General features: G+C 40.1%; 1 protein-coding gene across 4 annotated transcripts in view; it reads right to left on the bottom strand.

Annotated features, from left to right (window-relative positions):
• The window catches only part of PTPN14 (protein tyrosine phosphatase non-receptor type 14), a 126355-nt gene that overhangs the window by 60949 nt on the left and 43152 nt on the right, over positions 1–22254 (bottom strand). For 3 of the 4 annotated variants that reach the window (XM_026102345.2, XM_064509678.1, XM_064509677.1), the window contains 2 exons: positions 19354–19678; positions 11321–11490 (listed from right to left, as the gene is read on the bottom strand). The exons of the other annotated variant lie outside the window; for it this stretch is intronic. In XM_026102345.2, coding sequence (XP_025958130.1) covers positions 11321–11490; positions 19354–19527 — 344 coding nt within the window. In that variant the 5' untranslated portion in view covers positions 19528–19678. The remainder of the gene's footprint in view (positions 1–11320; positions 11491–19353; positions 19679–22254) is intronic. 4 annotated transcript variants of the gene reach the window in all.

Here is a 22254-nt window from a genome sequence, read left to right on the forward strand (position 1 = left end):
GTTCTTCCAAAGGCCACAGCAGCACAAGTTTCTTTACTGAAGTATCTCAGCCCAGTGCTTGCTTTAGAGGGAACGCAATAAAGGCAGCAGGGAACCCACTATCCCTTGTGGTGATGGCATTGTGCTTTTGCCCAGTAGTGCAAATTATTTCCCTTCAGAATTGAAACTATAATGAAACAAGTTTGTTTTTTGCTTGTCGTTTTACAACCTACCTTAAAACCTGTGTCACAACAAAGTTTTTGGGAGTAAATATCTCACTGAAGGTTTCTTGCAGTGTGTTTCAACTTTTGGTAGATCTAGCTAGGCCATGCTGTTAAATAACACTTCCTCCAACAAATCCTCAAGCTGTGTAGATTGAAGTTCACTATCCATAACAGCATCCTCTCTCCTTAAGGTAGTCTGCAAAGAAGACTCAATTTTCCCCTTCATTTCAAAAGGGAAATAAGTGGTGGTTTTCACAAGGTTGTTCTACTGCAGATTACAGCGAGATTTAAAATCACATTTTAGCACTATTTAAGGTAATCTGTTGCAAGTATAAAGCAAGAACAGGGGGATGCATTCAAATCACACAAGCAGGCTTTCAACCGGAGTGGTCTGCCATAAACACACAGGAAATGGAAAGTATCCACATGAAATGGATACTACTGAAAATCTAGCTAAAATTATGCATACAGGTTTGTGTGGCACTGGAAGATCTAGCAGAGAAAAGAAAAGTCATCGAGGATGGGATTTAAACAGAAGACAAGAACTGATATTCCAGCTTCTGCTAGTGATCCACACAACGTAAATGTCTATCACCAACAACGCAGAGGACAGCTACTTCACAGGTCCAGAAACAAAAAGTAGTACGTTTGATGCATCTAACCACAGGGCTTCCTACCCACAGGAAACTATTCACCAGTAAGGACGAAACCTCATACATCTAGCCTCAACACAGTCCCAACTGTCAGAACTCTCATAAAAAATATATAGGCCACAAAAGACTCAAAAAGCTTTCATTTTCTTTGAGGAACGCAAAAGGCGGTCTCTCCTGGGTCAGAAGCTGGTTAGCTCCCCCCGCAGAACAAGTGTCAGAATACTTCATTGATTTCCTTCTCTTTAAGGATCACAGAATACTCTACAGATTAGGTTTGGTCTCGTGGCACTTCAGCTCTTCTTGCTGAAATTAAGATTTAATCCAGACTGTTCTATGCAATTCAAGACACATTTTTAACATGGTGGTTTGCGGTCATGTCCTAACCATGAACAGTCACTTCTTCATCTGTCCTGCTGCACATATCTACCTTTTTGCTCCATCTGGCTCCCTCTGCACTTCTGAACTGGCTACACAGTTAAAGTATTGTCAACTCTAAAGTTTCACAGGCCCCTCAAAATCATGGTATTATTTTAAAATAATACTTTTTCTGTTTGGTAAAGTTAGGTGTTTTCACTTGTTTTTGAAAGTTGTGGAGTACTCAGAGTCATACTTTTCATGCCTTGTTTTGATTTCCTTGCTGTGTAACAGATCTAGTTTGACTTTGGTTTTGAACATCTAAAACAACAAAAACAGAAAAACAAAAAACCTCGCTCATACTGAAATTCATATAATTCTATCATTTCAAGAGCTGCAAAGTTTAAGAAAATCCTCAAATACTCAATATGAATCACAAGCACTGATAATAAAATTGTTACACCATTCTACTCAAACGCATAATTTTTCTTAAGACTCTGAATCATTTCTGGTCTCCAGGTATGGTAAAAAGCCATCCATACTCCTCATCCTCCTGCAAGAGTAAGCAAGAGTGGCTCAGTATTGAGTGCAAGCTCAGGCCACCCAAGCAGTGTACAGATTCAGCAAATGTCTCCAAGAGCATGCATGCCCAGGTAGACAAAAAAGGAAGATACCAAGTGTCTTCTCCCAAGTGCAAATGCTTCCACCAGCATGGCTGGCATGGAGGGATTCAGGTGGCTCTATCTAGGACCACAGAGGAAACTCTGTCACTCGGTGTAAATCGCATACCTTTATCATTTAAGAAAAGTAGAAACTCAAAATTTTACCATTGCTACTGTTTAAAAGGGACACTAAAAAGTCCAGACCACTTCAAAAGTATCAGTTCTACTAAAATTAAACACAAATAACTCCCATCAGGAGAGAGATATGTAAGAACATGCGACTAAGCTCCAGAACATAAAATAGCTATTATTTCCTCATGATCAGATGAAAACGTTATACTCTCTAATGCCAAGCCATTCCTGTTACAACATTTCTAACCATCACAGCCACTGCCTTTAAAACACACAAAAGCAAGAATGAAGGCTGAAGTATCCAAGACTGGGTATTTATAGTTATGCAACACTATTTTTTAGAATTGCTACATATGTAATGCACAACCACTCACATGAAAACACACTCACTTACTGCTCTAAAAGCACAGTATAATGCAATAGATTAGATCTAAGCATCAACAGCTTCTTAAAATATCTGGCACAAAGAGCTCAGCTTTCAGTAATCAACACACACAGAGAACAAGCTTCCCATTCACTGAAGAAAGTCAGCAGGGAGAAGGGTTTGCCCTCCTCAGCAAATTATTTTATAAACAGGGAATGAATGTTGAATCTTCGGTCTGCCTTGAAGGAACTCTTGTTTTTAAGCCAAAGTTTAAACATCCACTAAAATAACACATCCAAAAAAAAAATATTACTGAAAAGCAAAACAATACATATGCTGCAATAATATAAGCACAACAAAAAAACCCACCAAGCAGATACTGCACATTACTCGTTGTTGCTGTCTTCATCCTCTAAAAACAACATTAAAGCTAATTAAATATCAGCTTGCTAACAAGGCAGGCTACAAGCCTGATGCGTGTTTTGTATGCCGCAGTAGCCACTAATTTTTAAAAAGTCTAATAATTAAAAAAAAAAAAAAGAACACTTCAAAGAAGCACCAAAATGCAAATACCTCAGCCTAAGCCTGGGTGGCCACCCTTGGCTCCACAGGCTCATCCAGCTTGCCAACAGTCTGGTGCTGTTTCCCCGCTAAGGCTACAGCAGCTCTCTGGACAGAGGTTGGGGTGGCTGAAGGGGTTGCTGTCTAAGCTGAATTTCTGCAGCAGGAATAAGAAAAACAGGGCTGGCTAAGGCCAACACTGCCAAGTCACTTAAGGACCCATCCACTACCTTGTCCAGCAAAGGAGAGCTGGGACCCCTGGGGACTCCACCTCCAAGCGATTCCCAGCTTGCTTTCCTCACAGCCTTCGGAGATATGGTGTAATTCCAGCCACAAGACAATCCAGACCTGGGCCCTGCATGGTCAGATGGGCTGGCAACCTCAGTCTAAACCAAAACAGGATTCTATTCCAGCATAAATTTCTTCGCCTTCCGTGGATTTACAAAATTCCAGCTCTAGAGTTCCTGCTGCTTCCTCTGGGAGACTCCATTATGCTGCAGTCTCATGAATAAGACATCTATCTTGGCACTGGCTGTAACTTTTCTTTTACTCTGTCTCATGACACAGCACCTAGCTACAGCACCAGGCATTAGTTCTTCAGTTAAAAAGACAGACTTCGAATTGCCAGATGTAGGCCAGTTGTTACCCTGTGCCACTTAATAGCTGTTCCCCACCACTCCTATGTAAAAATTTTCTGGCAATTTGGCCCTCCAAATCATTCAGCCTAGAACAAAAAGTTTGACAGAAAACAAGTGGTGAACCTGAAGGAAAATACAAACCTCTCAAGGTCAGAAAGATCTTTTGGTATGGTATATTGGAGTGTGGAATAGCTTTCCATGGAGAAGTGGTGAATGCCTCTTCGCGAGGAACTTCTAAGACCACAAAGGTTGAGCAATAAAGAATAGATGAGTGCAGTTACTATCTTCCATTTCTAAGCTCTGCCATTCCTCCAGGACATTCTGTCCTTTTCTGCTCATTTGACATGATTTCAATGTATAGAAGTGATTGCCTTAATTCATGCAAGTAATTTAAAATTACGGTCAGTGGATCTATACAAAATATTTTAAAAATTATATATATATTATATAAATATGCAAGCACACACACACACATATAAATATATAGTTGGAAACATTCTGGTAAAAGAAATGAGCTATACCGATTTACACTACACAAGGATCCGGCCTAATATAAAAATTAAAAAAGGGAAACAACAGAAGCATTTTATCTAGAAATAGTTAAAAACACAGAGCTGTGCTGATCATTAGTGTCATACACATGTTGAAGTGAATAGTCTTTTTTCTTAGCAAAGAGGTGCCTCATCTCTCCAGCTGTGTGGGCCACATAGCTCATTCTAGTGCCAAGGGAGGGCTACGTGCCGTGGCCTTTCCCACATATGACCATAAGCTGCGTAAGCATGGCACCGCTGATCAGCACAAGCACAGTAGTTGCGACATTTCCTGGAAAAGAGGGCAACTAGAAACTGGTCGAATTAATTTCTCTGGAAGCAAGACAGCCCGCTCCTGGATACTGTCTTTCCACGAGAGCAGGCATACTCTTGAAACACCCGCTGGGGAAGAAGCACGCAGTAAACGTGAAATGGCAAAGGCTCCTGGGGAGAGACAGATTTGGACAAGGTAGTAAGACTTCCACTGTTTCAAAACCACACTTTAACAGCAGACTTTTCAGCTCAATTACACCAGTAATATGGAATGAAGGGTTAAATCCAGACTTAAATCTCCAGGTGTGAGAGATCAGATTCTGGTCTTTTGTTTTTAAGCACTCAACCGTCCCATTTGCTGTACAAACCCTACTTCTCACTCATTTGCCTACCCATCCAACTTAAACACACATCTGTTTTCTCCTCCCACCCTCCATGATACTGCTCTATATTTTAATAGAATCTTTTTTAAAGGTTGCTGAATTTTTAAGAAAGATTGTTATTAAAAAATTCCAAGCTCTACCACAAATACGTATTAACAAGTATTGCCACACAACCTATCACGTCCCATCACTTCAGGCAAGCACAGCTGTGGTTGTCCAGAGCACATCATATGGTACACATCTTGCTGTTTTTTCTGACAAATTATGATATATTAAATACTGGTTTTTGACAATAAAGCTGCCATAGTGCTCAAATCAGCTACTCTGAGCTCTAGGGTGTACACACACATACACACACACACACACACACTCCCTCCCTCCCTCCTCAGGTGGCCACAAGCTGAAGGTGTGACCAAGCATAAAAAGCAAAGCAGTCTGAGGTACTTTACCACCTTAACAGTCAAAATAGTTCCACATCACTAGGCTTGCCACAAAACCAGACTGGAATATGAGGATATGTTCTCCAACCTTAACAGTGCAATTAAAAGCACTGCAGTGACTAAGTGCAAAACACCTATCCAACTGTGTTGTATTAAAAGTTAGCAATGTATGAGGATGTGAAACTTTAGCTTAGTCAAAAAGTAAAACAAAATAGACTAAAAGTACAGATCAAGCAGGTAAGACATTTAAGAAGGACTTTTTGAGGAAAAAAACAAAAACAAAAACAAAAACTTGAAGACAGAAGGGAAGCAAAAAAAGTCCAGAGTTTAAAAGAAATTGGATTTGCCAGAATATTTTTCCCTGTAAATATGAAGCAGAATTTTCCCCTTTACTTTATTCTCTAGTGATTAAAAAACTCATAGTCATAATAGTCTGTTGCTATGTGTATTTTAAAAGAACATCTGTTTAAAAATTCTTCCCCTAACACTTGAAGAAAAATAAAGAAAGGGAAAGAGGGCGTGGTGTAGAAGACATATTTGCTTAGAAGATAAACAGAAAAAACAGCTACAAGAAATAGCAGAGAAAGGGGTAAGGCAGCAAAATATAAGAAGTGCACGTTCATCCAGTTAAAGAAGGATAGGTCCAAGGCTGATTTTTCACAGGCCCTCCAAAAATGGGCTGGCAGCCACAGACACTCTTTTTCCACCTGCAAGCACATTCATTCCCACACTTTGCAGGTGCAGTCATCCCATTCCAAATATAGCCCTTCAGTGTTTTCTTTCACAGAAAAGCTGTACAGTGCAGACTCCAAGAAAAATGCAGACCTGACAGTTGAACTCAGTTGAAGACTGTGGCCAGCATAGCACGGTGCAAATGCTGGAATACTACTCACACCAGCATACCAAATCTACATGTGAAGTAGTAGTATTTTGCAGTATTATGCCATAATCTGCAACAGCACAAACTGCATCAGATATTACTAGTACAGAGTAAGATACTGACAGCTTCTTCCATGAAAGGAAAAAAAAAAAGGACCAAAACAGACCCTCATTTTTTCACTGTGGACTAAGCTGTAACTTTAGTCATTTCTTTGAACTGTTAAAAAAAAAAAAAAAAAAAAAAAGAGAGAGAGAGAGAGAGAGAGAGAGAGAGAGAGAAAAGGACGTGGATTGTCTGATACTTGTGCAGAAAGCAGAGTTGCACCCACATTTTCAAAAAGCCACAAGAGTGTGTGGGTTCTCTGTTTTTGGAACAAGAGCACAGTGAAAGCAAGTTTGTTTACTCTAGACACTGTACAAAGACTTACTTTTTTTTTTTTTTTTTTTTTTTTTTAGCATAAATGATTGAAAGGATGCCTCCTCTGAGGAATTAGCAGAAAATAAAAGGCAGACTTATATTTCTAATCTATGCAAATATCTACTCTACAGGGCATCACAAAGACTGCTTTATATCAGACAGTATGCAAATCCCAGGTGTTTAATATGCCAAAAGCAGGCACAGCATCTCCACCTGTGATGTCTGCTCACTCTAAGAACAGCTGGATGACTAAAAAGAGGTTTTCTGACTAGTCTGTAGAGCCCTCCATGAAAAATTCCTTTTGCTAATGTGCCAACCCCCCATACTCCCACCCAAATGGCTTCTGCTGTAGCTGCCATCAAGCCGAGAGTCTTTTTTTTTTCCTTTTGCTCTATGCACAAATTCTCCTAGAATGTTTCAAGTTATAGGAATCATAAAATGGTGAAACTACTACTGATGCCTTAGAAAATGGTCATGGGGCTACAATTCACGATTTCCACTGGAAGATATCTGTGGGACTGAGTGCAGGCAAAACACGGGGACTGGAGGTGGGAGAGATGCTGGAGTCACCAGGAGCTTGGAGGAGACAGAGCAGGATCAGGAGGTATGTACAAATGGGGTCATAGGCCCAAGACAAAAGAAACGGTAGAGTAGAAAGAGAAGGGAAATAAGAGGACTAGGGGTAGGAATTAGCTTTCCTAAGAGAAGACCCAATGCGGTGAGTACAAGGCTGATGTTGAGAGGAAGGCATGGCAAAAACATTTCTTTCATTCTCTTTACCAGAAAGAGGGGTACTCTACAACTGGTGGATGCTTTTTGCACATTTCTCTAGGTTATGTGCAGGAAGCTTTTATCATAGCTCAAGAAACACAGCTTTCCTGAGAAGCCTCAACATTTGCTAACTGAACGAGAGTGACCAAGTCCTGCTGCTTCTTCTCCCTGTCGCTGTGCTCCACTTAATCTTGTCTGTGCAAAACAAAACAAAACAAAAAACCCTCTAATGTTTGCATGTTTAACCAAGTGTTGATTCTTGAAAAGAGAAGTGAGGAACTCCAAGCCATAGAGTCAGATCTGGCCTACTAAAACAATTAATGCATCCCCCACACTACTCTTCGTCACATCCTTTCCTGCAGACCTCAGAGGTTGAAATCAAAGAGTTGTTAGCTGAATGATCAGCTGTGGCAGTCTTGTCTTTTCACTTTCTTTCCCAAAGATCCCACAGACCGTTTTCTTTCATGTTATCAGAAATACCTGTTACAACCTAGCTACACACATTCCACACTGAGTGATGGCTGCACTTGTGCTAACATGACAGGCACCACCAACCCGATAAACCCTCAGTAACTAGTCACTAGTGGCCCACCCAAGTCAAACATTCACCCATGCAGTCACTCCAAACCCATCTACACTTTTGGAATGATGAGACCATTTGGACACAAATTAAAATACCAGAAATTCTGTTTAAGCACAAGAAAAAACATTCTCACTTTCAACAGTGGTTGAAAACTGGAGCAGGTTGCCCAGAGAGACTGTGGAGTCTCCATCTTTGGAGATATTTAAAATCTGTCTGGACAGGGTTCTAGGCAACATGCTCCAGGTGATCCTGCTTGAGCAGGGGGGTTGCACTGGATGATCTCCAGCGGTCCCTTCAAACCTCTATCATTCAGTGATTCTGTGGTTAGCACTGCTGCTTGTGTTAGCTTCAGTGACAACTGACACTCTCGATCACATTTTACCTCTAAAATGATAGTACTGACTTCTAATGAGACTATTCTTCCATTCACCACATATAAACAAGTTCCCCTAGAATCTGTTGGCTACAGAGGGACAGTGCTTGGAGCAGCATTACTCAGCCTCATATCTGCATCCACATTTGTTTTATAGAATATAGAAGGTTACCAGCAAAACTATGAATAGCTCCTGATCTCCATCAATATTTGCAGGCAGCTAAAATCCAGGAGCCTGCAGGCATAAGTATTTTAGAACTTCTAATAATGATGATAAGATGCACAGAAGTTACAATTTTATAAATTAGCTTCTGTAGCTTTACTTAAATATGAATTATCTTATTTGTACAAGGATCACCCGTCAGCCCCAATCAGCAAAACAGCAAAACAAAATGGTCCATGGATTGTTTTGAAGAGTCAGATGGTTCTTCAAATAAAAGGGACTGGAGAACACTACTTCAGAGCCCATGACCAGCCCCATAAGTAGAGCTCCTCTCAACCAACAAAACCCCAGAAGCCTCGGATCATTTTCTGTCTTCTCAATGACAGTACGTGAGACACAGGGGGCTGCAGGCCCTGGAAGCAGGGCAGAATATTCATGTCAGAGGACAAATCTCTCATAACCATCTATCAAGCCACAGTCTATAATTCTATAGATTAGAAGCAGAGTAAACCATATTAGTAAACTAATCCCTTTTTTTGGGGTATACTTGTGAGTTATGCAAGCATTGGCTTAAGCGTTCTCAAAAGACTTTTGGTAATTATCTAGGAAGACTGATCAACGCTGGCAATTCTAGAGCCTGCAATTAACTGAAAACCCAGACTGAGAGATGGATTTCACCTCGGGCTTCAAACGTGGCCAGGCAAGCTTAGGACTGGTGATGTCTTCACCAAGAGAAGATTCCACAGGTAACGGGTTCACCACTAGCAGTGTTCTGTCACAAACTTTGCAGATTCAGCTTTTGGTGACATTTTGCTTTGGCCTTGGGTTTTGTTTTGGGGTTGGGTTTATTTATTTGTGGTAGTTCTGCAGCTTCCCAGAAGGGGATGGAGTGCTTGGTCAGGAGTTTTGCATTCAAGACAGATTTGTCACTTGTATACAACACAGAAAAGTCAAACATACAGGAACTGAATGGGCAAGTGTAGTTTGTACCTCACTACCATGATGAAGTCTAATCCTAAAAATAGTTGGTCTCCACTTCAAAACAACTGTTTATTGGTTTACCAAGAGCAAACAAAACCAAAAAACCCTAAAAAGCCAACCATCTCTGTCCATCTAATCATACTTCAGACTAAGACTTCCTCCACCATTTGTTTCAGAAGAGGAGTTCTCCATATCCTCGCCGCTCATCATTTTGAATGTGAGATTTACTGCATCTACCTAGAATTGCACAGTTGAATGTTTGCTGTCATCACATGATCCAGAGTGAAGCAATTCTGACTCAAGAGACCAAAACAAACAAAAAAAAGCTTAGCAGTCTATTCTGTATCTGAGATCCATTAGTAAGCTGCTGTTTTTGCTACAGATGTTCAGAGAAAGGTAAGAGGCACTTATAAGACTCTGCAGCTAATGTTATCAATCACACCAGAGAGAAAAAAATTCAGCAGCAACTCAAATTCAGAGTGCTGTGAAGTTCAATAGTCACCAAAATGTTTTCTTATTACCAACCAGAGCAAAATGTGCAAGTATACCTCTGCAGGTAAGCTAAGAATGAGCAATCAGCACAGCAGGCTGCAGCTCAAAGAGATAATAGCATCCAAGTGGCTGTCATTCTTCCTTGCAGACAATTAGACCAGGATTGGGTTGGCAGAAATGCAGAACAGAAAGTTTCAGACATTCCCACTGCACATTAATTAATTCTGCAGCAAAAGTACAAGGCTTCCCTCTCCCAAGGCTTACAGAATGGGCACACAGAGAAACAGACACGAATCAACCTTCAATCTCAAGTCTATTCCCAGGGACATGCAAGTTTTGCCATGCTTTCAGCCCACCGTTTGGCACGAATACTACATATGCAGTAGTCAAAAGACTGCTTGACAGCTTTCATTTTAAAAATTAAATCTTTTGCATCCTACCAAAATTATTTCCCCAGTTAAGTCTTAAAAAGGATCATTTAAAATATACAATCTGCAAAAATGACAATGCTTCACGTCTTACACTTTCCAGAACGAAGATGCTTTTTCTCAACTATTTATACCTCATTTTCAAGTATGATGCCCATGTGGCGAATTTCAGGTTTGCAGCAACAGAACATTTTTTTCAGTCACAAGGCCGGTTTAGGGAGTTTCTGCCGCCCTGCATGCCCCAACCACTTGCTCCATGCTCTGCCCTGCAGTTTACAGTTGTGCTGATGCAACTTTGCTCTACACCAGACAAATGAAGTAATTTTGGTTAAAAAGAAAGCAAGCCCACCTCTTTTGGGGTGAGGTGGGCTTTTTCTTTTTCTTGTTTTTTTAATACAACACAGACGCGCAAACCCCACAGTGATGTGGTTTGCAGAACGGACGCTCAAACCACTTGCGTTGTTACAACTGCAGCACAGGACCCTGAATAAAAGAGCAATTCCTACAGAATTTGTTTGTGAAGGTGCGCTCTGATTATAATTAAAGAACTAATACCCTCTAATGATTTAAAGCCTTTTGTGAGCTATGAGGGGAGAAAAACAGCAATGGCATGGGAAAAAAAAACAGAAAAAACTCCAAAGCCTACTTTCAGCAAAAGAGGCAGACATAAAAATAATAAACTAAAACTGTATACAGAGGTAATCTGTCTATGGTTTTCTATTAATCAGCAGAAGGTTATGGAAAAAGAGTATGGTCACCATGGTCCATTTTTAAATTGACTTCAGGTTTTTAAACATGTATCTGTTATTCTCTTTTATTTCTGCAGATGGCTATGTATAATCATTCCCCAATATTGCTATTTTTTTCCAGACAGATAGAGTCAAGTGGTGGCTTCTCTCACTTTTTCCCATTTGGAGAACAGACAGGAAAATAAAGAACCAGATGATACCTGAACAAATACTGAGCTCCAAAAACAGAGTAATTGTCCATTCCCTCCCAGCTATATCCCAAGAATGTGAACAGAGGGAATCCCACATACCTTGTTACCTCCTGCTGCAATCGGGAAACACTGGGCACATAGAACATTACCCCAAAGAAAAGCAAAGGCTCATTGGCAAATTTGTCCAGCTGCTTCTTCAGAGGTTTTTCCAGTTCCACCCATCGAGCTTGCTGGCTCTTGCTGAGAAACCCAAGGCCAAAGTAGTGCGTCTACATAAAGAAGCAAAATGTGTCAGTTTATCCTCTTTAGCAAGACCACACACACAACCAATGACTTGAATGCAAGTAAGAACAGATGGCATTGTGTCAATTTTTCCATTCTCATATGCAGAGTATTTTTTTTACCGTCTTTTTGCTTTTTAGGACTATTTTGAAGACAATGATGAATTAATATTGCACTACAATACCCTTCATAGAGTGCTATCAATCTTCTTCTTACTGTCTCTCCCAAATGCACATTAAAGGGCTCTCTTTGGGATTATGGTACAGGTGACACATGTTCTACAGAAAAGAATTAAAAACCTTCGAATGTCTGGCTCTTTTAGTTTTCTTATTTGACATGTTATGTCATCACATGTGATGATATGTTTATGTCTGTGCCTTGTGAACAGACAGCAAACAGTAAGTCTGAATCAGAGCACAGAGGCTTTGTGAGACGTTGGATCAGGCCCACTGTATGCAAAAGGCAATATGATTCTTCCAGCTATTAAAAGAATGCAGACCCAAATAAATACGTTGAAATACATCTACTAACATCAGTGCCATTTCCCCCATATGGAACATGATTATATTTAAAAAATGTGTTCACAAGGTTTTATGATATATTAATGCAAGTATTACACTTAACACTTGCACAAGCACAAGTGGTTTGCTCTAAGCTCTTCAAGAAATACCAGGTTGAAAACTTCATTTCCCAAGTTATTTCCCAAGCTGTTTAAATCTCAATGGCTACAGTAGCTACTGTAAGCACAGGGGACTATTGCTGCTGGAGAGGTACCTGCAAGGAACAGCGGTCAGAACTAGGACCTTAAATATTACAAATTGGCAACAAACAGCTGAAGGAATATCCAATCCTATCATGAAGGATTCTAGCAAAAAGCCCTTAAATCACCATATTAAACATCTAATCTACGACTGCAGGCAAATGCATCTTACAATCAACAGCAAGTAGTGTCATTACAGATCCACAGAAATGGAGAAATAATGTTTTCATGTTCAACATAGGAACTAATCCCTCTCCTGCCTGGAAATCTGACTGTAGCCTTATGAAGTTTGTACCCGCTCCTTTTTCTGCAATATTGCAGCTGACAGCATCTGGAGATTTCCAGTAATGCCCTCAATATAAAATTCTACTCTGTTGTAACACCAAAATGAATGAAACAGAAGCAACGAGAGGATCTTTAGTAGCACCTGAGCAGATTTAGAATTTGGAAGTAGGAGCATTACTATTTCTACATATTTTTGTCTCTTTACTTTCAGTAAACTTTCTTGGGGTTCAATCCCACTGACCTCCTATTCAATGGAAACTTTCCACTAGTTTCCATTACTTTATATTTACCCTAAAAAAAATTTTATATATATATATATACTTGTTTTGTTGTTATAGGATAACTTACTTGGGCACCAGTGATTCCACGGTCACAATCCTTTATGCATAGCACCTCATTTTAAATAAAGATACTAGAGACAAAGAATTGAAAAACAAAAAACTATTTGCTGTGTTATAAAGCTTTCATTTGAAATGATTTTCAATACATTCAGAGAGTTTGGCCTAGAAATCAACCATCAACTGGATTTCCCAGACATTCATACTTTCAAAAAAATTTATCTTCAAAAGTAGCAGACAAATTTCAATCATTACTCCTTGCAAAAGCCACCATGAAACAGTTGGTTTCTCCATTGTTCTTTCTCTGTGTTGTTCTCTGTCCTCTCTGGTGAGGATATGTATCTTAAAATCATTGCACCTACTATGATTTAGCATACGACACAAGGACAGCTAATGCAATTTTGAAAAGATAAAATGCTTAGAAATGACAACAAACCAGCAGGGGCAACACTGCTAACTGTTTTATAGCTGAAATCATGCAAGCAAGAATCATATGCTAAAATTCTAAGCCAGAATGCAGGTGTATTTACTTTAGCGTCTCTTTACGTACATATTTTCAAAAGTTTGGGGAATGTCCAGACTTGCATTTAACTAAGGTGATAACTAATTCAAGTTGATTCATCAATTAAGCCTGACAAGCCTGCAATACAACTTCAGCCCTGCTTAGTCCTTTCTCTTTAACCTTTAGTTTGGTACAGTGAAACAACCTATTCTTTTGAAGGGAATCAGTGTAGGATTTCCTTCTGGAATTTAAAGGCATCTTCAATAAAATAATCAGTCCAGGGCACAAATAAAGAAGGCAGTTTCTCCCATAGGATAAACAAAAATTTAGTAACCAATCCACTGATACATGTCTACCCTCTCTGCGTAGGCAGCACTGTAAAAAAGTTCTTTCTTTCTGACTAGCTCATTGTGATAGTAATTAGATTAAAATGAAGGTGGGAGGGAGAGTGGAGACAGCTAAGGAAAGGAATGCATGTGAGGGCAGGAAAAAGCACAGTGATTTCACCACCTCGTAGGGGAAATCCTTTAATACATGAACTCTTGAAATTCACTGCAGGGCAACTTGCCCTCAGCAAGAAACAGTGCAGATCTGTGAAAACACATCTTCCATGTTACTAAAAAGACAGTAAACATTCACATCACCAAGCACTAAGTTTTCAGTGTCAAGTATTTTTAAAACATCTAGCAGCTAAGACGATTTGCAGTCTTAAGTCTAAATCAATTAATCAAAGGATTAAGGGTATTGCAACTAAACAGCTCGAATGAGCACAGTCCCTCCATGGGCAATGGAGAGGGCACAAAAATTTAGATTTGCTACAGTAGAAAAACTCTTCAAGTACTAAATGCAGAAAAAAACACGTACTGTCTGACTCACTTTCAAGGAATACGAAGGTAAGAGAACATAGCAGCTAAGCTGCTAGCCTACTGCAGATGCAGCGGGCTGACCCACTGCGGCACGCGTCCCACACTACTAGAGGATGACGCTTTTCTTGGAAGGGAGCCTGGAGAAGATCGAGTAATTATAGATGAAGCACAGGGATTGCAGAGCTGGATCTTAAGTCAGAAACAAAAGCCCTGGAAAGGGACAACCAACCCACTTATCTGAATATCAAGCTCCCCATCACCATGAATTCTACTTCTTGAAAATGTTAGTGTTTTCAAATAACTCCACACTGCTAAAGAACTTAAATAATCACTACTGTAAAGGCCTAAAGAAACTCTCTCCTCCAGAAACATGAGTAATTCACAGACAGGGAACAAAGGAACATGGGATAGAAAATGGCTGGATCATGAAGTTCAGTATGCTACAGTCACGACCAGGCATACCAAGTCCAGAGGGGCTTACGGGATCTGAGTCGTGTGTTGCCGTATGTTCCAGTCGTCAGGACATTTTTACAGTACAGGCAAAACATGAATTAGGTGATGGGATATATAAAAAATGGAATTTTTTTCTCTATAAACAGCTGATTCAAAACTAATTTGTTTCCAAAGCCAGCAGTTTGGTCATCTGAACAAAGTAAACCACTTTCATTCCTGTTTTCACAGAGTAAATACCTATACCTACACCTGGCTGTTTTAGTAGGTAGACTAGCAGTCAAAGTACCACAGAAAACAAATGACGTCTTCACTTTGCAAAGCATCCTTCTCCTAGCCAGGGTTGACACACTCCGGTGAGAGCATTGAAGGAAAGCTTTTCATCACACCAAACATACGCACGCACATTCACTTTGTGCACAAAGAGCTCCAGTTGCTAGTGCTTTTGATCTGCCTGATCTGCAAATATACCAAGAGTTCTGTAAGAAAAGAGGTTATATGAATTTCCTCTCAAGTTTTTTAAAATTGCCTCACTTGCAATACATCACTTAGTACATGGTACTAAATATTCTGGCTTATACTTTCTGGGAGACTGCTTGTTCTCTGTCAAAGCAGCAGACAGGAATCAGAGAACCTGTGCAGACTAACGACACAAAGTAGAAAAGGTCATATTTGAAATACGATGAGTCAGAAAATAAAATTGGATAAAGATATTCTAACAAAAACTGTGCTGAAAAGTCTTAAAAAAAACATTATAGCTGTATGTTCAGGAGGCAACGTAGTAATTTTGTACTCAGTCTTAGCTATATTCCCCAGCCTAGAGCTACACTTTCTTGCACGTCAGGCAAAAACAGTAGAATTGTCAACAACAGCAAGACTACAGACACTTGCTAAATTAGCAAATCTCACTCAAAAGTATCCAGTGAGATAGGCTCAATGTTTATTAAGGCATCTGGTTAAGCAGCCAACTAAACATTTCTCTCTGAGAAAGGTCAGAGTTCCAGCTCCTCAGGGCATAAAAGCATTAATGCTCCTGTCCTGGGGCGCTAGCACAGAGGGAAAGGCACTATTTATTGCAGCCGATTGCTCCTAGAAGGTCTCTTGTCCAAGCATGGCCTGAACCCAGTCCCAGCTTAGCTGGTGAGATGAGTCAAGCCAAACCAAGCGTGAGGCAACGCGGTGCTGAGCACCGGTCTCTGGTCGTGCCCTACTAGGAGGGACACCTTCCAGGAGGAAAGGGCAGGGAACCGCAGCAGCCGAGAGCAGCCGCCTGCAGTGCTCGGCCTGCCGGCCGCCTGCTTTGCTGGGACATCGTAGTGCCAGAGGGACCATTTGCAGAAATGCAACTTTGCATTGGGCCTTCTTGTCCAAGCTCTCACTGGAAAAACTTAAAATGTATCAGAACATCCTAAGCTCTTTAAACTTTTTATCATTTTACAAAGTGAATTAAGGACAACAGAAAAGAAAAAACAGGCATGAAGTCTCACAACAGACTAGTACAGATTACTCTGTTATTTTGAGCAGGTTCACTTGGTCTCATTTGAAGGAAAAAAATCCCATTATATTGAAAAAATCCTTCTTCTAATCTCTGCACATGCATACAGGATTAAAAATGACTTTTTTGATCTCATCTTTTTCCTCTCTTTTCCCTCCTTCCCCCTCCTCCTTTTCATTTAATAATGCTAACCTAAGAGGTCATTTTATTAGAACTGATGACTGTTAACTAGAAGACCTGATACTTTTTCAAGCGCTTTGCTGGAAAGGATAAAAACAGATTTTACAGTAGTTATATGGCTACACTTTCTACTGACCTATTCCTGAACCCTGACTCAGTTAGGGAGGGAGTTATATTCCCCAGAGATCAAATAGAAATATGCATAATCCATTAGATACTGTTTTTCAGTCATGTGTGGTATAATGATTGACAGACCTTCACAACAATACATACAGTCATCTCAAACAGGTTTGTTTTCTAGCAGGGTTTTTTTTTTTTAGAAATAAATACGCAGAAACTTTCCAAGAAATCCATTTGAGTGAAACATGGGTATATTCCTAACATGAAAGTAAAAGTTGGGGTACACCTGGAATTTATTTAAACATGAGAACAAATGAAAGCATCCAACACAAATTGATGTCTATTTTTAAAAGAACAAATGTTTTTACTTAAGACTGTATGAAAGAGTCTGAAACAGGATTTTAATAACTGTTTTGTGAGTGCAGGACTTAAACTTGTTTTTTTTTACTGACTTGTCCATCATAGCTGACTCAGCTAGATTGCTAAGAAAGTGCATATCCCAGCTGAAGATTTTTGCTGCATTTGGGGAATTCATAAAGTCTCTCTCCAATATTGATTCTCACAAAGCTTCTTCCCCCCCTTCAACTGGTACACTTGCTGGGTTTCTTTCCTCTACCCAGATACATAGGTTGCACAAATCTTGTAGAAATTTAAACTTTGTCAAAATATCCTTGACCCTACTGTAAAACTTGATCAGTTGGCAAGTTCAAAAATTATGGGAAGCCTAACGAGGGAAGGGGACAGTCACAGCATGACTGCAATAGCCTTGTTTCCCTGCAAACCACGGCAGGAAGACTAGAGTGGCAGAATAACAGTGGAAGTCAGGATTAGCGAGAAAGGACAACACACAGGATCGGTGCAGGCACAGACACCTCTAGGCTTGTGTTTCAATTATTTCTCACGAGAGAAGCTGAAGAGGGTACCGGGAGAGCCTATCCGGGATGAAGAGGCATGTAATTCTCTTCTCTCCTAAATATTTAAAGCAGGAATGCATGCTACTAGAATCAGTCAGAAAAAATCTTGACAGAAAAGACTTCTGCCAAAATATGCTGTACTGTTGAAATCTGAACTTTGCAAAATTGGGACAACTTTGCCAAAACTTTGTTTAGAAAAGAAGCAGAGAGGGTGATGAAAGAAGGGGAAAGTGGTCCAACAACATCAAAGTATTCTCTTCTGTGTTGTTAAAATATTTTTCGTCTTGAAACACAAACTTTTTGTGCTGACATATTTCTTTTTGCATGACACACAATTCCATAAAGTGGGGAAAAAGAAACTCCAAACAATACAAAAACTCCATCTAATTGAACACTGACCAAGTAACTTCCTTTGCTACTCCACTGTCTGATCTCTCCACTGTCTTTTTTTGGGAAAATTTTGAAACTTTGGGCTTTGTTCCAAAGTGGAATAAAACAAGTTCTGAAATGACAAAATGCTTTGTGAAAAAGAATGCTAACCCACTGACAGAGCTGTTCCCAAATGCAGGTGGACCTGCAGAGAAAGAATCATCCAGCACCACACTTTTGCTGGGCCAACCAGATCATCTGCCAAGGAATATGAAGAGAATCGTTCCAAAACTGGACTCATTTCTGCACTGGGAGGGAAAGACCTTGCCTCTGTAAGGACAGGCTAATGTGTCACCAACAGGGAGAGCGGGGAAGGAAGAAAAAAAAAATTATTGGGAGGGGGAGCATGCTGCTACTAAAATCTACATGCTAAAAAAACAAGTATGAAAATCACTATCCAGCATTCTGATTTTCTGCCCTATTCCTGCCTGCACATTCCTCTGCTTGTTCTGCACACACGCAGTGAAATTCTTTCCTCATTCTTTATCATTATTGATAGCTCACAAAAACTAGCTATTTCTATGCTATCTTCCAGGTGTCACTATTATAAAGGGCCCTACAGCAACAAACATAAGACACTGCAGGATGATTAGATTTCCCAGCTGTGCTTACAGAAAGCATCAGCCAGGACAGCAGGACGACATGCAGCAATTTCCAGGCAATGGCTTTCAATTTGTGATTTGCAAAAGCCTAGGAACATACAGTCTACTTGTAAGGAGTCTGCAGAAGGTAAGAAAAGACAGTTTATTTGTGTCACAAAAGTTGCAGGAGAGATTTCTTAAAAGGCCTCGACACATCTAAAAAAAAAACCCACAGAAGTCTACAGAAAGAATTACGAAATAAAAGGTTGTGTGTCTTTAATGAGGTAAGACCAGGCTTCTTAAGCCTTTTGGGAAGTATTGGCAAGGAAGCTCTTCAGAGTTTCGTCTGTGAAGTATTTCTGTTAAACTAAAGGAGGAACAATATTCCAGTATTTCAGTTAAACAAAAGGAAGAAAAAAAAAAGAAGAAGAAGAAGAAAAAACCTCCACCCTCAAATTTTTACTAGTTACTCAGGCTGGTAATGCAACTACTGCCTGTTTCAGAAGGTTAATAACAAGGACATACTTTATCGAGATGGATGTTTGAAAGCCAGTGGTCTCCTTCCCAGTGGAATAATTCAGCTAACAGGGTCAGTGAAATCAGGGTTACACTCAGATAAAAATTAGTGTAACTTGGCCGACTGACATCCCAGCTCGAAAAGTTAACACCCAAGTTTTCCTAAGAAAAGAAGAAACCTCCTCTTTGTATTACAACAAGCTCTCAAAGTAGGGATGAATGAGCAACAGCAAAAAACCCCGAGTGCCATTCTGTCCTCAGTTTTCATGCAACCAGAATATGTTTGTCCAAGCTCCAGCTGCTGATCGTATCAGGCCAGCTCTAAGAATAACACGATTCAAATGAACAGACTGCCTGGACTAAAAATGTGTCAAATTATAAAGTGACAGATGGTCTTTCCCGAGTTACTCTTACCTCTCGTAATTCCAGCCTCTGAGCAACAGCTTCCAAGCACTCCTGCCCCGTGCTCTCCACGGAGAGGGTGCACTCGATCACATTGCTGTCCAGCAGACGGATCCGTGTCACAAAGCAGTTCTTGCTCAAGACGTTGTAGCGCCTGGTCCGTCGCAGTTTCAGCCCGAAAGGCATGGCTGCTGGCCTGGAAGGTCGCCCCTTCCCTTTGCTCTTCAGAGAGTATCAGCACACTCCACAACTTGCCTTGGAGGCTTCTTCACTAGGCACTACTCTCCCCCAGAAATGGAGGTAGCTGTCCATTCCCAGGGCAAGCTTCAAGGGATCCCTGCAAAATACATACAAATAAGTAGAGTGACGAGGTTCCTAAAGATCAGTGGAAAAAAAAGAAAGCTGAAACGAAGAGTCACACTTAGACCCATAAAACAAACACCTCCACACACACAGGATTGCAAGGCACCTTCAACATCTCCCAAAAGAAAAAGTTATACAACAGATCTTTCAAAATTCTGTTTCAACGTCGAGTTTAAAGCATGAATTTAATTGCAAAGCCACTCTTTGAGAAGTTAAATACAAACAGCAACTCAACAGGGCACATATCCAGAGGTGTTAATTCTCCCATCATTACCCCCACCACAGGGGTCTATAACATAATCTTGAAGGTAACTTTTGGTGCCCTCAGGCCAGCTTTGAAAGCTAGCTTAAAAAGCTAAGAAATAGAGGCATTTAAAAGAGGTGTGATTTTGAAAGAAGAAAGGCTGGCTGCAGTCAGCAGGAAATGCGGGTGCTCAGCACCTCTGAAAAATCAAACCCAAAGTATGCATGTGAAAGGCAAGAAGCATCTGAGACATTAGAGAGAAGTCTCCTCTGAGGCAATTTCTGACATTTTGCTCACTTCCAGCTCCAAAACAGTTCTGTGTTTCACCCTTTTAGGCAGAATGAGTAACTGCAATAACAGCTGTCAGAGACAAGGGTAAAGCCACGTGGGAGGAAGACAACACATACTCTAGATACTGTTTCTAATTACTACTCTTAAATTTTATGAGGGATGCATGCGACTGTTGAGCCAAAATACAACACAGACAGAAGAAGTAGAGATACAGAATAAAGATATATACACACATATACACACACACACATATTTTTTAAGTTTAGTGAGGAACAGGTTCAAGCTAAACCAAAATAAAGCATTGGCACCAGCATAACCGTTTTAAAACGTGCACTTTCCACATACAGAGAGGAATGAAATAAAAAAAGGAAACTACTTGCTACCAAGCCTTCCTGTTTTTTTGTTTGCATGTTCTGGAGCAAGAGGTGGAGGGGGCACTAAGGCTGGCATTTGAAAGTAAAAGTCAATTTCTCTTAACAAACAATACTGAGAAGAAAAACTAGCTCCTGTTTTCTTTCTGCTCAAGAGAAGCAATGGAAAGCACTGCCAGCAGAGTATGCATCATTTAGCTGAATGTGACATTTCAAATAGATAGTACATTGCCCACATGTATCATTTGGCATAAAATGCACAAATCAGTTATTTTCAGTTTTTACTGAATGTAGTTGCTATGGTGATTATTAGAAGCAACCCAATTGACTACAGTGATTATCATTACACTAGAAACATAACTACCACACATTTGATTAAGTATATTTTCCAACCCAGTATATCTTGGCATTTGTTAAGGGGTTAAAGCAACACAAAACATAAAAAACAAACAGAAAAATGCAAACAACTTTTCCATGGTTAGTTGTGGAGCTACCTTGGCAGTGTACAAGCTTTGCCACAGAAAAGCCTGGAGAATTTGAGCAAAGGAACACATACTATTTGAGCAAAGTGCAAACAAACCTATCAAATTAGGTTCTGTAGCTTCATCTCCCATTTCTAACTTTTGTGCATACAGACATAACAATATATTACTTTCAGATGACTGCACGAGAGAGCTCTTATACCTTGCATCACTGTAATACCAGAAGCCATCAAACATAGATGAATATATCCTCGCAACAATCTGACGAGGGAGGCACGTATTACCTATGATTCACAGAAGAGGAATTGAGACAAACATTAACCAGCTTGTCCAAGATCACTCAGGTGAATGGCAGCAGCTCCACGAATTAAAACACGGGTCAGGCTAGCTTTAACCCCTAGTCAACCATCTGACAATTATCTTTCCTACTAACCTATACAAAACAACAACATGAGGTTGAAAAGTGGGAAGAATGGAAGGAAGTTGCGAACAAGGAAGGGGGTGGAGGACTATGTCTTATCAAGAGCAGTACTTCTGTTCAGTCCCTGGCTTTGCAGACTATTTAAAGCAGGATGCATGGAGAGTTCTTGCTAGCCTATTCAATTTTAAGGAACCCTTATCTTGCATTAGAGTTAGTTATACACATTTCCTTGAAGAATATAAGCCATCCCCTGTATAGTAATTGTATATTTATAGCAGCCTAAAGATGAAATCAATGTTAGCAGACAATTGCTATTGGCCTTGTTCACTAGGAAAGGTGAATGACGCAGCTATTGCAGGATAAACTGTCCCTGAACACTTACGTGCGGACATGTTAATCTGGAATAAAATGCACCAATTCCACTATAATGGAAACGTGGACATGAATCGCAAATGAGCTACTCTACATTATATCAACTGATTTGCTTAGGTAAACAAGGCCAGTATTTCCTCCAGTTTCCAAGAAGCAGTGAAGTAACAGGAGTTTCTCCCCAATTCTAACAAGGGTGATCAGCCTGCACCATTTTCTAATGAAGCAAACATACAAATGGATTAATGGATGTACTTTATGTAACAGCAGTTTTGGTTACATTTTCACTTCACGCAGCAATACATGAATGCCTGATGATACCTCTTCGCACAAAAATATCACACTTAAATTAGTTTCCAATAAAGAACGAAT

Source organism: Dromaius novaehollandiae, chromosome 3, assembly GCF_036370855.1.
Source record: "Dromaius novaehollandiae isolate bDroNov1 chromosome 3, bDroNov1.hap1, whole genome shotgun sequence".
In the NCBI taxonomy this organism is placed as follows: domain Eukaryota; kingdom Metazoa; phylum Chordata; class Aves; order Casuariiformes; family Dromaiidae; genus Dromaius; species Dromaius novaehollandiae.